This window comes from Toxotes jaculatrix, chromosome 8 (assembly GCF_017976425.1).
Source record: "Toxotes jaculatrix isolate fToxJac2 chromosome 8, fToxJac2.pri, whole genome shotgun sequence".
In the NCBI taxonomy this organism is placed as follows: domain Eukaryota; kingdom Metazoa; phylum Chordata; class Actinopteri; family Toxotidae; genus Toxotes; species Toxotes jaculatrix.
Genome location: NC_054401.1, coordinates 20,293,209 through 20,306,037, shown reverse-complemented (window position 1 = coordinate 20,306,037; position 12,829 = coordinate 20,293,209). Strand labels below are relative to the sequence as shown.

The following is a 12,829-nucleotide window of genomic DNA, read 5'->3' as shown; positions in this document are numbered from 1 at the left end:
CAGCAAGTTTAGTTGGGTAACACATTAAGGACATAGAAAGGTCATTGTGGTGGGGAATAAATTTAGAGAGTGTTTTTTTTTTTTTTCATTTTAGAAACTAAAAACCTAAGCCCAGGGGAGCCGGTGGTGAAAAGCTGGCTATCATAGAGAGGGAGGAAATGCAATTTCATTTAAGTTGGTCACATTTCACAGTCACATTTAAGTTTGTTATGCTTGGTTGTACACATGAAAAGTGACAGAAATAGCTGTGTCAAGAATAAATTTTTTTAAATGCTAGAGAGTAAAGTTCAAATCCCAGCTCCTTTCTGACCTCCACACAGCTGTGCGAAGTTAGGGTGAATGTCGGATCACTGGTTTTTCAAAGTTAAAGAGACGATCAGACAGAGATCCCCTTAATCCAATGTCAGAAAGGTTTTGGGGGTAGGAGGTTTCTGAGGCTACCTGATCACCCAACAAGCAGTTAATCCAATTGAAAGCTGTAGAAATCAGTTGAAGTGTAACGGCTGAGAGCACCTGAAAAAGTTTTTAGATATGTTCTAAACTTAGCTTGATAGTGTTACAGTCTCAACATGCCAACACCCTACATGAACAAACACTTTACTGGATTTAACCATGATAATTTTACTCCCCTGGCTCCGCCGTATGCACCTGCTCATGAAATCTATTGCAAATAATGCCTGGCTATAATTTATTCATAAAGTCAGTTAATCATAAGGACTACTATCTGGAACAGGAAAGCTGAAGAACACTTGTTAAAATTAGATGCATTATTCAAATTGTCCTGCTGTTTGGCTTTCCAGAAGTAACTCAATCATCTGGCCCCATCACAGGCTTTTAGCATGGAACAGACAATCATGTTAGCAAGTATGAAAAAAAAAAGCCATTCATAACTTCAATTTGTTCAAACCTACTTTGTTAAAAAGACAAAGAGAAAGTGCAAGAAAAAGTGTTGGAAAAGAACTCAGCAGGCCATTTGTCCAATTGAACCACTCAAAGAAAATGACTGTATAACATTTGGCTTAAATGTAAAAACACTTTTACTCCAGGTGTACTGGAACACAATTAACAAGACAAAACCATTCATCTAACACGTATGTTAAGTATTAATCCAACCTGACTCCTCATCACAGAGAATTAAGTGTGAGGCTGTTTATTCAGACTCCGTTAATTATAAAAGAAACCCTGTTAAAACTCCCACTGCAAAAACAAAATAGAGGTGTGGATGTTTGTATGGTCGACCCAATTTCCTGTGCTTCTTTCTCAGATGTACAACTAGGCCAGCAGCTTGAAAGTGTCTTTGTTCACTACATATGTAAAGGTAATTATAAAGTAATTGCAAATTTGAGTATCATAACCCATGAGAGACGCTGTCGACTCTTATCTTTCACAGTCTACAACTAAAGATTTAGCCTACATTAGACAAGACATCAGCAGCTGAAAATAATTTATAGACTTAAGAGAACTCAGTTACTGTGTTTTATTATACATCTGGTCTGCCTTGGTCTACACTGCCTTACTGATGTTTCTTGAATATGGCGTTAACAATTAGTACACCCTTGAGCAACAGGCCAGTATGTGGATTCATCATCAATGCCATTAATAAAGGCATGTGCGTGGTCCACTTTTTCAAATGCCTTTTACAAAAAATAAAACAGGACTTGTACAATATGCAGTTCAGGTTCCCTGATCAAAGCCCTGCGCATGATAGACATGAAAAGATCCTGTCTAAAGTCTGTTGGTTTGTTTCATTGTAATAAGCTTTCTAACCATGAAGAACTGCTGCTTATCAGATGACAGCATCTACCTCCTTATATCCAGAAACCTTGGTGTTTCAGGGATGCTTGCTGTCATCAGTTCACATTACATTCTGAAATCAAAGAATCAAGATTTTTGTTCTCAGGCATCTTTGTGCCTCGATTCGGTTTCATCCAGGTACATCTAATGCTAATACACAAACACAGAGGTCTCTGTAATGTAGCCTTCTTCACTGATTTATTGCAGGACTGTTGTATTAGATTGTACTAGTTTTAGTTAGGTGTATGTATCTGTTATAGCCAAAATGTGTTAAAAAGAAACAAACAGTTAAATTCATTTGTCAGTTGGCTCTTGTTGTGAACCAAATTAGTGTGGAGCTAAGTGTGCAACCACAAAGAATCTTTTTTTTCTTTAAGGCCTTGTTACACTGCTGCTACACTACTAGCTAAAATACACAAGCGAGCATTGTGGCATATCCACTGATGGAGGCCCCTCTGCACTGCTGCTTTACAATCAGGCTGCCAGAAAGCTGAGCCACTCCAGACTGTAGCCACATTATTGGAGGCAGTCATAAAACAGGAGCTACTCCCACCACCATCAATCCATCCTTTAATGGGCTTTGTTAACAAACCCTACAAATGGACATCCAGACACAGCAAAATTCATTATCTGTCAACATGAACGCTTGGGCGCCTAGGGAGGACTTTGATGTGCACAATTCTTTTGACCTCTCAGCCACGGTTTGGCTCTAAGAGGAAGTGACCTCAGTGACAGAGCACCATTAGAGACCAAAGTCCAAGCTAAATTAGGATGGATAAATCAGGAGGGCTCTTTAAAATTGGCTGCTGTGAGGGGCTTACAAAGAAGAAGAACCACATGAGGAACAAAGAGCTGCAATTTCACCTCATTCCCTTTCCAAAAGACAAACAATATGGCAAGGTGTCCGGCTGCATTCAGTGTAACGAGCTGTGAGCAGGAGGGTTGGTAATTTAGTGTGTGAATGACGGAGGTGCACAAAGTGTCTGGGACAACAACCACAACAAAAGGCATGACGGTGAATTACCAAAACCCGGTAAACACACTGAAAATGATTTGATATTTCATGCGCATGATAAACAGTCATATTGGCATTTCAAATGCATGTGCAAGTTTATAACTTGAAACCATTTCACCAGACTTGCCTCACTTTAGGTCTTTCAGTTTTTGGTTTCCTGCTCTCCTGTTGGTTTATCAAGATAAGGACTTTCTTAACAACCCAACAACAAACACTCGGCTTTCAGAAATCACTTCTATCTAAAAGCACTGGACAATTTTATCTGGTCTGAAAATCCCATTCTTCCTTAATGAAGTGAGGAAGGAAGATTGCTAAAATGTTATAAATGCATTCAATTAGATAACTAATTGTTTTCAACTGCTTTATCTTAAATCCATCAAGAGATACAGCAATGGCATAATGTGCCCTGTTTCTCTGATGGCAAGTCTCTCACAGGTATTTCAAAAAACTCCCATAATAAATGAAACTGCATTCATTACAAAATCAATTCTCATTCCCTTATGGTAATTTGTCACTTGTTTAACAAATAAATAAACAACATTTTAGTGTGAAATGTGCAAACAGTTCCTCCTGCTCCCTCTGTCTCACGAGGATAATAAAAGCTACAGGAATCAAAACAACTGAGACAGAACATAATCTCTCTGTTGTCATAACACTGAATACAAATCAGTAAGATTTATTTCTGATTGTTGCTCAATTCTGAAAGGATTTAGAGAGGATTCACAAAGTGATGGATCTGTCGTATTTGTCTTTCCGTTTCAGTCAGTGAAGGAAACTTTCTGACATGCAAGCTGGAAGTGTACTTGGAAGAAACTAAAAGAAAACTCAATCTCAAACTCAAAACTTTTTCATACTGTTACAAAACAGCTATTTGTTTTTGGATTTTATTGCTACGATACCAAACAACACGACCACAGATGGCACAGCATCGCACCACAACACATCACACACATATTTCCAATACAGTATTTGAGAATGTAAATCTTAGTACATGTACCTGTAGTACTGTGCTCTTACCTCAGAATGAACTCTCTGAACATGGGAGTGCAGGTTTCCCTTCTGGGAGAAGGAAGCGGGGCAGAACATGCAGAGATGAGGTTTCTCTCCAGTGTGTCTCACCATGTGAGTCTGCAGCACCACCTTCTGGTTGAAAGCCTTGCCGCAATGTGTGCACTTATAGGGTCTCTCGCCTGAAGGGAAAGGTCAAAGTCAGGTCAAACAGAGGCCTGACAATCTGATATCTTAAAAACAGCTCTAAGTCCTAGAATATAAATTAATAACTTCAAAATACAATCAAAATAGTGACTGCTGGTTCTTTAGGATATACTCACTGTCAACTGTCTTTTGTTGAAATCGCACAATTCAAAGCAGCCTCTGAGGCTGGGTACAACAGTGAATCAGCAAATTATTGACTGACTTTTTTCAAGCAGAAGGATTTACTTAAAAAAAAAGGACTCAAAGTTTTTTATTTTGCTAAAATGATGCTGTTTCTTTACTGCTTGAAAAAAAATGACACCTTGGTTGTGTCCATCTTTAGGACTTATAATACACAACAAATTATACACTATAATTACACTATTAAGTCTGTAGTATATCTGTTTTTATATTGATATTGATCTTGAAATATCACACATTTTCTATTTGTATGACTATGTAAATCTGTCACCATGGCACCTGCGTAAGGCCATCTCTGGCGTTATTTCAGGCCTGAATAAAGATGACCCAAATACAATCTTGTACCCTTACCAACTGCGAGTGCGAGAGAGAGAGAGAGAGAGAGAGAGAGAGAAAGAGAGAGAGAGAGAGAGAGAGAGAGAGAGAGAGAGTGAGAGAGAGTGTTTCGATGTGTGTAGTCTCCCTAAGTGACTCTTCACCTCATCAGCTTAAGGGCTGTTTGAGATTCGAAGCACAGTGAAATCAGTTCCATCCACCATTACTCATCCAGCCAGCCAGCAAAGCAAACAAATTAACATGTGGATGATGTGTAAACAGCATGTGGGTGGAAGCCACTGGATACATTGCCTGAACTCAGGCGGGTGAACAACCGCCGAGAAACACAAGAATATTAGAATTTAAGCAGCATATCCAAATTCTATCCACACAACATCCCTGCGTGGCGGCTGAGTGATGAACTGGGCTGTACGCTTCCTCAGAGATGGAGAGTAAACATAACAAACTAGTCAGGAGATGGTGCTGTTACGTCCTGGACTCAGATAATTGAAGAAAACTTCATTAGAGAAAGTCCAGTTTAGCAAGAAAAATATGAGACTTCAGTTATATAATACTGCCTCAAATCCAATTTAAGGGCCATTAAAAACTGAAATCAAGAAACAAAACTGGCAACTTTTTGTCCCAGCACTACCCACACACCCACAAAGTCTCCTGCTGCACCTAAAACCTACAGCTTTGGAACAGAAGGCCATTACTGAGCCCCCACCTATTACAACCTGCTGCCAGCATCCACCCACACCTTAGACAAGATCCACTACAGGTTTTGAGGAACCCGCAAACCAGCATCATCCACATGGAGTTTTTTATGATAATTCCTCTAAGCATGAATCACTGAATATGCATTATATCTTGATAACATGAATACGTCATTCCTTTTCAGTGCCTTTCGCTCACCTGTGTGTATCCGTATGTGTCTGACAAGCTGGCTGGGCTTTTTGAAAGCCTTTCCACAGTGATGGCAGCTGTTTGTGAACCCACTGCGATCAATATTTTTCTTGTAGTTTCTGGAACTAGAGGAGAGCGGCCTGTAGAAGGAGTAAACACAACAAAATGGTCAGTGTTTTGTGAGTGAGGATCACACATAATTATCCAAATATAAGCAATGCTGACTTTTTTTCATTTTGTTGTATTTAACCTTTGTAGATTTCATCACAGTTTTCCCCATTAATCAGAACCTCTCTAATACACATATCCTTTTCATGTTTTACAGCAGCATCTGCACCACGAAACAAGAAGGTGCAACTGACATTGTGACAGCCCAAAGTATTAAAAATAATCAAAGGTCAGAGACTTTGCATCATGTCTGCACATCAGTTTTTTTTTTATCACAAAACAGATTTAAGTCAACTGCCAAAAAAATTGTACCTCTGGTGTTTTTGATGTGAGATTGCGCTTGATTTGTAAACACAATAAGAGGTTATTACACAATAAGCTCATGGTTTGGTGCAACATTTCTGACAAAATCTGACTGAAAACAAATCATAAAACTTAAGCAATTCTTGATTATTCCTCTTTTGGCATAAAGGGAAAGAAGTAGAACCGCACAACTAAATGTAAAATATGGTTAAAATCTACTCAGATGTGTCCTTCTTAATAATCTGATGTTTTTCTGTAGTAACTCGTTTGCAGCGTTTAATATTTGTCTGACTACATTGTGAGTTTAGGATCGGAAAATGCTTTCTATCATTTTTAGTTGTGTCAGGACTACAAGTGCAAATTAGCTGCCGAGCTAACCTTGGGTTGATTAATGTGCACTGTCCCATTTAAATAAATAAACAAATTAACAAAAGGTGCAAATCAGTGCTTTCAAGATTCTCCGCTCTTAGTTCATTTACACTGTTATTTCTTGTGGATTTGAGCCGAAGGGAAGGAACATCTGCTGAAAACACTGAAAGAATTTTTCAGTTTAACAGTGCATGCAGGAGTATTTTTGCATTGCAGAATAATGTACCACAATAAACTTTTACAGACCAAATTTGTACACTATCCTTTGCACACATCTTAGCTGGTATCTTCCATCCCCTTGCATGTATAATACTGACTTTGTTTTCCAGTTTTAGATAAAATCATATCTTTAATGTCCACATGAACAGAATAAACTGCAGTGGAGACATCCTCCCAAGCTTTTCCTGCTGCAAGGCTATATTTTAACCTTGGTTCTTGGTCTATACAAGGTTCGCACTGAATAGTTGTCCTTGTGTGGGATTATCTGACCATTTACGTACTTATGGTAATGAAAAAGTGATGGTAATGTGCACTCAACTCATGACAATGAATAGGCATGTACAAAAGGCCGGTTTTTATTCTGAATGCCATGAAAGACTGTGAGTGTCCACAGGCCGACAGAAGTTTTTAAAAACTCATATATTATTGAAATAGGATGGGGGTGCATCCCTGACCACAGCTACTGAACATTTTTCAAAATCTGAATGTTGAGAGAAATAGTTCCAGCATCACGGTGGATTTTACTAAAATTTTCAGTGGTGTCTGTCTGTAAAATTTGTCATGAAACCTTCTTAACTCTGCCCCACAAAGCTGCTTTTAATTGAAAGGTTTGACAGTCCCTTGATAGTCAAAATGCAGATCAGATACCCCTCAGCCTCCACGACTCACATACATTGTGTCCTTGTAATTTAATTGGCATAATAAAATGATATGCAATAGAAAATACTGACTGTGGGCAGCTACAGTCCCTAAATATAATTCTCAGAGTGGTAGGCTTCAGACTGCAAATTGCCTAGAACAAGATCCTCATAGTTCTTTTTAATCGCTGTTAGATTCATGTTTCCTTTTTAACTTCGAGCTGTTTTCCAGCTGACTTGGTCAAATGTAATAAATCAATGTCTGAAGCTCTGTCTGACCTCATCTTGATGTGACTCTTTGTGTGCTCCTTGAGGTGTGCGGACGTCTTGAACTCCTTGTCACAGGCCTTGCAGGTGTACACCTTGATGCCCGATAGCTCCTTGCGGTGCTCCTCCAAGTGCAGAGAGAGCTGGCTCTGGAGAACGAACTCATCTCCACACTCTGCACAGATCAGATTCTGCAGGGGTTGTCAAAAAGTAAAGAGAGGAGACAAGCCACAGATATAAAGGTCTGTCTTATACACAGAAAAAATCAAATCGTGATGGTTTGATTGGTGACGTGACTAACCTCCTCCTTCTCGTGCAACATGATATGAGATTTGAGGCTGGCGATGCGGGAAAACTTCTTATTGCAAACGGGGCAGGTGAAGTCAGAGGTGGTGTGTGTGGACTTGTGGAGGGTGAGGTTGAACTCCACGTTAAATGTCTGTGAGCACTGGTCACATCGATGAGGCTGCAAAGAAGAGAATATAAATAAAGTAATGAATAATGTAAGTTTAAAAGATCTCAAATCTCTCTCTCTCACTCTCTGCAATACAGTCCTTGTAGCTGCTCTTACTCCTGGTGGAGACAGTGTAGACAGATAAAACAAGAAGGCCTCCCTATTGCACTTCAATCAGTCTGCTACCTAAAACGTCCTAAGCAACTACATTTGCTGTGAAGGGAGGAGACAGAGAAAGAAAGACAGAAAAGCAACAGTGCACAGAATACTACCATAAAAAAAGTCCTTCCCATGGGGCTGAAATAGCTCCAATATTAAATTCCATTTCTACTAGAGGAGATGACTGACTTAATTTCAGAGTATTGTCTGAATCCGTTGAAGGTCGAGAGCAAAACACTGACACCTGTGAGTCTTACTCAGAGTGGCAGACCCCGAGGCTACTGCTCTTCAGCCTGGGGAAAATGTCAGTGTAAGTGAAGACAGTGGCCTTGAAATTGAAATGGTCCACAGCTGCAAATGAAGTGAGGTAGCATCCTACTACTGTGTTTTCACGCCAAAAGAAATGGTCAAGGGAGGAGACCAAACCAGTGAAATGACACAGGTTTCCCTTACTCTAACATTCTTGTTACCAACATGGAGTGAAAAGCCTAGCCCCCTGCATCTGAGCAAGACAGAGAGACACAGTGAGACAGTAAGTGAGTGTATGTGAACCTAAAAAGGAGAGAAGGCAAAGACATGAGTGTTGCTGAAGCTATAAGCAACTGGTTAATGGAGAGAAGCGCTTGTACACGAACACTAAATGTTAACTAGACAAATGTTCAAACATGAATTAATAACTACAAAAACTGCATTACTCCACTTGAATTAATGCACATTTATTGTGTATGTGTACTTTTAAAAACATGCATTATTCATTAGAAAACATCATCATCATCAACAAAAGAAAGAATAGGTTCCCACACATCAGTCCAGTCATGCTGCCAACTCCACGAGAAGCCACCGAAAACAGTGCAAACACCATCATCACACTGAACCATCATCACTGCAGTAACAACTGTCACACAAAGTTTCAACACATGATAATTATCAAAACTTATGAAGCGTGAACTGGATTCAACAATGAAAGAAATTATAAGCATTATAAATATAAGCATTTTAAGCTCATCTGATGACTCAAGGGGTATTAACATTTGTGAGTAAGTGCAATATGTATTTCAGGATTTTCCTATGAAGGGCCACATAATGTGGGAGGAGGGAATGGAAACTCTTTACAAATAGCCACTGAATCTGATTTACTGTTTCAGATAGTTTTATTACAGCAGACTGCGGCTGTGATTCAACATCTAGTAATATTTACAGTGTTATTTAAGACTGTTATTGGCCACCACAGAGGGAGAAAACCGAGCCATGGGCAGGTGGGGATGGATAAGCAGCTTCTTCCCTTCTCAGCAAGATTTCAGTTTTAGTTCTGCTGTAACTTCTCTAAACACAAAACAAGAACAGAAATGCAATGTAACAGCAGTGAACGTGTGCATGTGTCCCCGGTATGGCTCAAACCACATCCAGTCCAGTCTATTATGACCAAAGCAGCCATTCACATACTGTAATTAATCTTATCAGGTTAGTTTAAACATTTAAAAATATCCCATGCTGATTTTTCATTCACTATTTAAACTTCAGGAGCTAAAAACATTTGCTTTTGTGCCCCTTTGCTTTTTCAGACATGCATAAGACTCATCTTAAACAGCACAACAAGCTGTGCTCATTTACATCTTCAATATTAGTAAATGCCCTTGTTAAATGAAAACGTGATAATACAAAACTGTGTGTGGCTTTAATGGAATTTTGAATAAGGGTGAGTAAATGACTCCAGGTGTGTCCAGAATGAAGAACATACAGGAGAACATACAGCACGTTCCAGAAATTTTGGGAGCAGCTGGCACCAAATCCGGTGATTGGCAGACTGAGTTGAGACCTGTGCTGGAGCTGCCAAATAAACAATGGCATCTACGGCGTCTTTAAACCTCCACATTGTGAAACATCATCTGAACCGAAAAAATCCAGGACACCTCCAGCTTTTACGGTAAGCCGCTGGCTTGCCCCAAATCCAAACTGTAGCTGGGACATTGTGATCTACTACAGCTTTGACTACAGAAATTCAGTTATCCTCTTCAGGTGAAAAATGTGCGATGAACAGTTCAACAACCACACAGATGAACTTTACTGCTCCAGTGAGGGCTTAAATACCATTATCTCATACCTCCATCACATCTCTCAGTTGTCCAGCTGCCCTGTGGTGCCTGCCTTGTGTGACAGCATCTCCCTGAACTTTCTGCTTACCGTTAACAGCACTGGAAATGCCATTTGGCAATTGCTCAATAAATATTTTGCTTAAAGCTTCACATTTGGCATTTAGTTACTGTATTAAAGCACTATGAGAATTACCCTCTGTGGACTGATACAATGCACTTAAATCTCTACTGCTCCAATGTAGCAGCTTTCAGGCCAATAATAACAGTGCAGTTCTGCTGGGCACCTATTTGACCAGCAGAAATTGAATGCAGCCCCACTGAGAGAGATTCAATTGTGAAGAATTGTGAATATACAAAATACATGTGCAGCTGGATAAATAAAGGTTAAAAACTGTTACGCATCCACCTTCTTGTCATGGCTGACTGCTGTCACCTCCGTGATGTACTTGCCTTATCATTGATCTCATGTTCACGGAGATGCTTCTGCAGCTGGCTCTCAGTGGTGAAGATCTGACAGCATATTGTGCACTTCTTGTCCTTGAGCTCTCCATCACTGAAACTTTCCACTTTTGTTTCACCGGGATCTGCATCTGACGGGAAGTACAATAAAAAAAACATGTCAGTATCTTAACTTGGTTTAAGAGGCTTTGTCCTGACAAGATTAGCTGCAGTACATGTGATAAGGTGCATCTTCAGCTACACAGATTCTGTGTTCAGTGACTCTGTAAATAAAACTATCTGAAAATGTTTGCATCTGAGCAGTATTTCATACACATCATATGACAATCATTTCACCAGAAAGTAGTGGCAGATGCGGACATTGTCGCATATTAAGGACACACATCCTATGGCAATGCACCCATATTAATTCAGTGTTTCTTGAAGTGGGTACTTAGTTTCATAATTAAATGGAATACATTATCAGTGGAAGGCTAACAATCAAAGCTAATAATGAAAGTAATAGTGCTCAACTGAGCTTTCTGGTATTTTACCTATATTAAGTATTTTAAATTAGACTGTTCTGACTTTAAGTAATGTGTTATCCCCCAGCTTTTTCCCCCTATCAGAATGGGAGTTCACCTTAGACTGTGAATTTGTATAATTCACAAAGTACATATCTATCTATCCACTAGAATATCAAACCTTTAATGTAACTTACAAACACATTAGTCTATATTCAGCAGCAGCACCTCTGACAGTGGGCTCTGTGAACATGATGCAGTTTTGCAAGGAAAACACTGAATTAAATCCGAAGGCAAGTGAAAACGACGGCAGAATCTATTCGTGCTTACACAAAGTAAACAGTACAAATCAATTTACAATCTAAGGTAAAGAAACAAGAATTAGACTGAGATTATTTCACGTCATGTTTTCCCGTGAACCTGTTGCGGTTGTTGTTGATATTGGTATTCAACAGTTTGGATCACACGCCCATCTTGACTGTCACAGTTACAGACATTCACAAGGCAGCGTGTGTTATTTAAAGGACACGAATCCAACGTAGAAAAAAATCTGTATGGTTTGACGTTGTGTTGATTTTGTTGTCAACTAAGCTAGGTTACATCCGGCTCACGTAGTAACGCACCGTTGAAGTTATCCAACTAACGGGGCATCGTAACTAAGCTAAATGTTATACTCCAATGAGGGCATCAAAATGCTAGTAAACTGGACGCTTCCGGGCAGCACGTCTCAACACCTCTTTGTACCGTGTTCATTCGTGATTGTGACCACTTGTTCCGACCATTCACAACTGATCCATCAGCAGCTGGACAGCCTCGCTACAGTGCTTCACGGGATCAAAACAACAATGGCCAACATTTTAGCGTGTTAGCGCCGATGCTAATGGTAGCAAAATGAGCTAGTTAGCAACAACAAGCTAACGACGAATTACTACTAAACATATATTAAGTGTAAACAGCGTATATCAACTAACGCTACATGACATTGCGGTTCTTCCCCTTACGGACACCAATTTAGACTGGAAGCCAATAAGAAGAGGCACCGAAATGTTATTAATATCATTCCGCCTCAATCACTCCTTCGCCGCACAAAGCAAAGCCCACCCGCAATACTATATCCGGGGACTATATACACTACATTGAAGTGTTATTATATACGCTACAGAATTGTTTGTCCAATTAATAGCAGGTTATTTGGATAGCACATAATCTGTATTTTTTATTCGTTGCATTTTGGTACTTGTTACCTGTTTCGTCGCTGCTTTTAACTCTCAGTTTGCGAGGCCGGCCCCGCGGCATAGTTCCAGTACTCAGGGCGGGTGTGCTGTGAACGATTTGCTTTTCAAAATGGCGACTCGGTCATCTGTAGACAGCAGCGTAGACGAGAAGACACACAGCTGCATGGAGTAGGGAGACATCTACCGTTTGGTTCATTGTACATACATCTACAAGTACACACAATAGAACAACAACAACTTCTTGTTCTGCTGATAAGAGTGAACCACGTTATAAGTATCAATAAATAATGAATTAAATATTTATAGTACATGCACCCTCATGGGGTGCACCGAGTTATTTCTTAAATTTGTGCTTGTTTAATGTTCTCAAATAATGTGGCTTTTTAAAACATAAGTTGGGAACATGAACAAATACACGTTTTTAGTTATTTTATGAGAAATCATCTAAATTACACCTGTAACTATATAGTCTGCAGCTGCTGGCTGTAGGCCTACTGTAAATCATCAGGGGCCCTGAAAGCCCCATGTGTGTCTGTT

The 12,829-nt window shown here is 39.6% G+C and overlaps 1 protein-coding gene across 3 annotated transcripts in view; it reads right to left on the bottom strand.

The window, feature by feature from the left end:
- The window catches only part of LOC121186029 (zinc finger protein 236-like), a 52,805-nt gene extending 40,431 nt beyond the window's left edge, over positions 1–12,374 (bottom strand). For all 3 annotated transcript variants that reach the window (XM_041044610.1, XM_041044612.1, XM_041044611.1), the window contains exons 1-6: positions 12,302–12,374; positions 10,546–10,685; positions 7,691–7,855; positions 7,402–7,580; positions 5,435–5,565; positions 3,827–3,999 (exon numbers count right to left, since the gene is read on the bottom strand). In XM_041044610.1, the coding sequence (XP_040900544.1) occupies positions 3,827–3,999; positions 5,435–5,565; positions 7,402–7,580; positions 7,691–7,855; positions 10,546–10,685; positions 12,302–12,353 (840 nt within the window). In that variant the 5' untranslated portion in view covers positions 12,354–12,374. The remainder of the gene's footprint in view (positions 1–3,826; positions 4,000–5,434; positions 5,566–7,401; positions 7,581–7,690; positions 7,856–10,545; positions 10,686–12,301) is intronic.
- Positions 12,375–12,829: the final 455 nt, after the last annotated feature.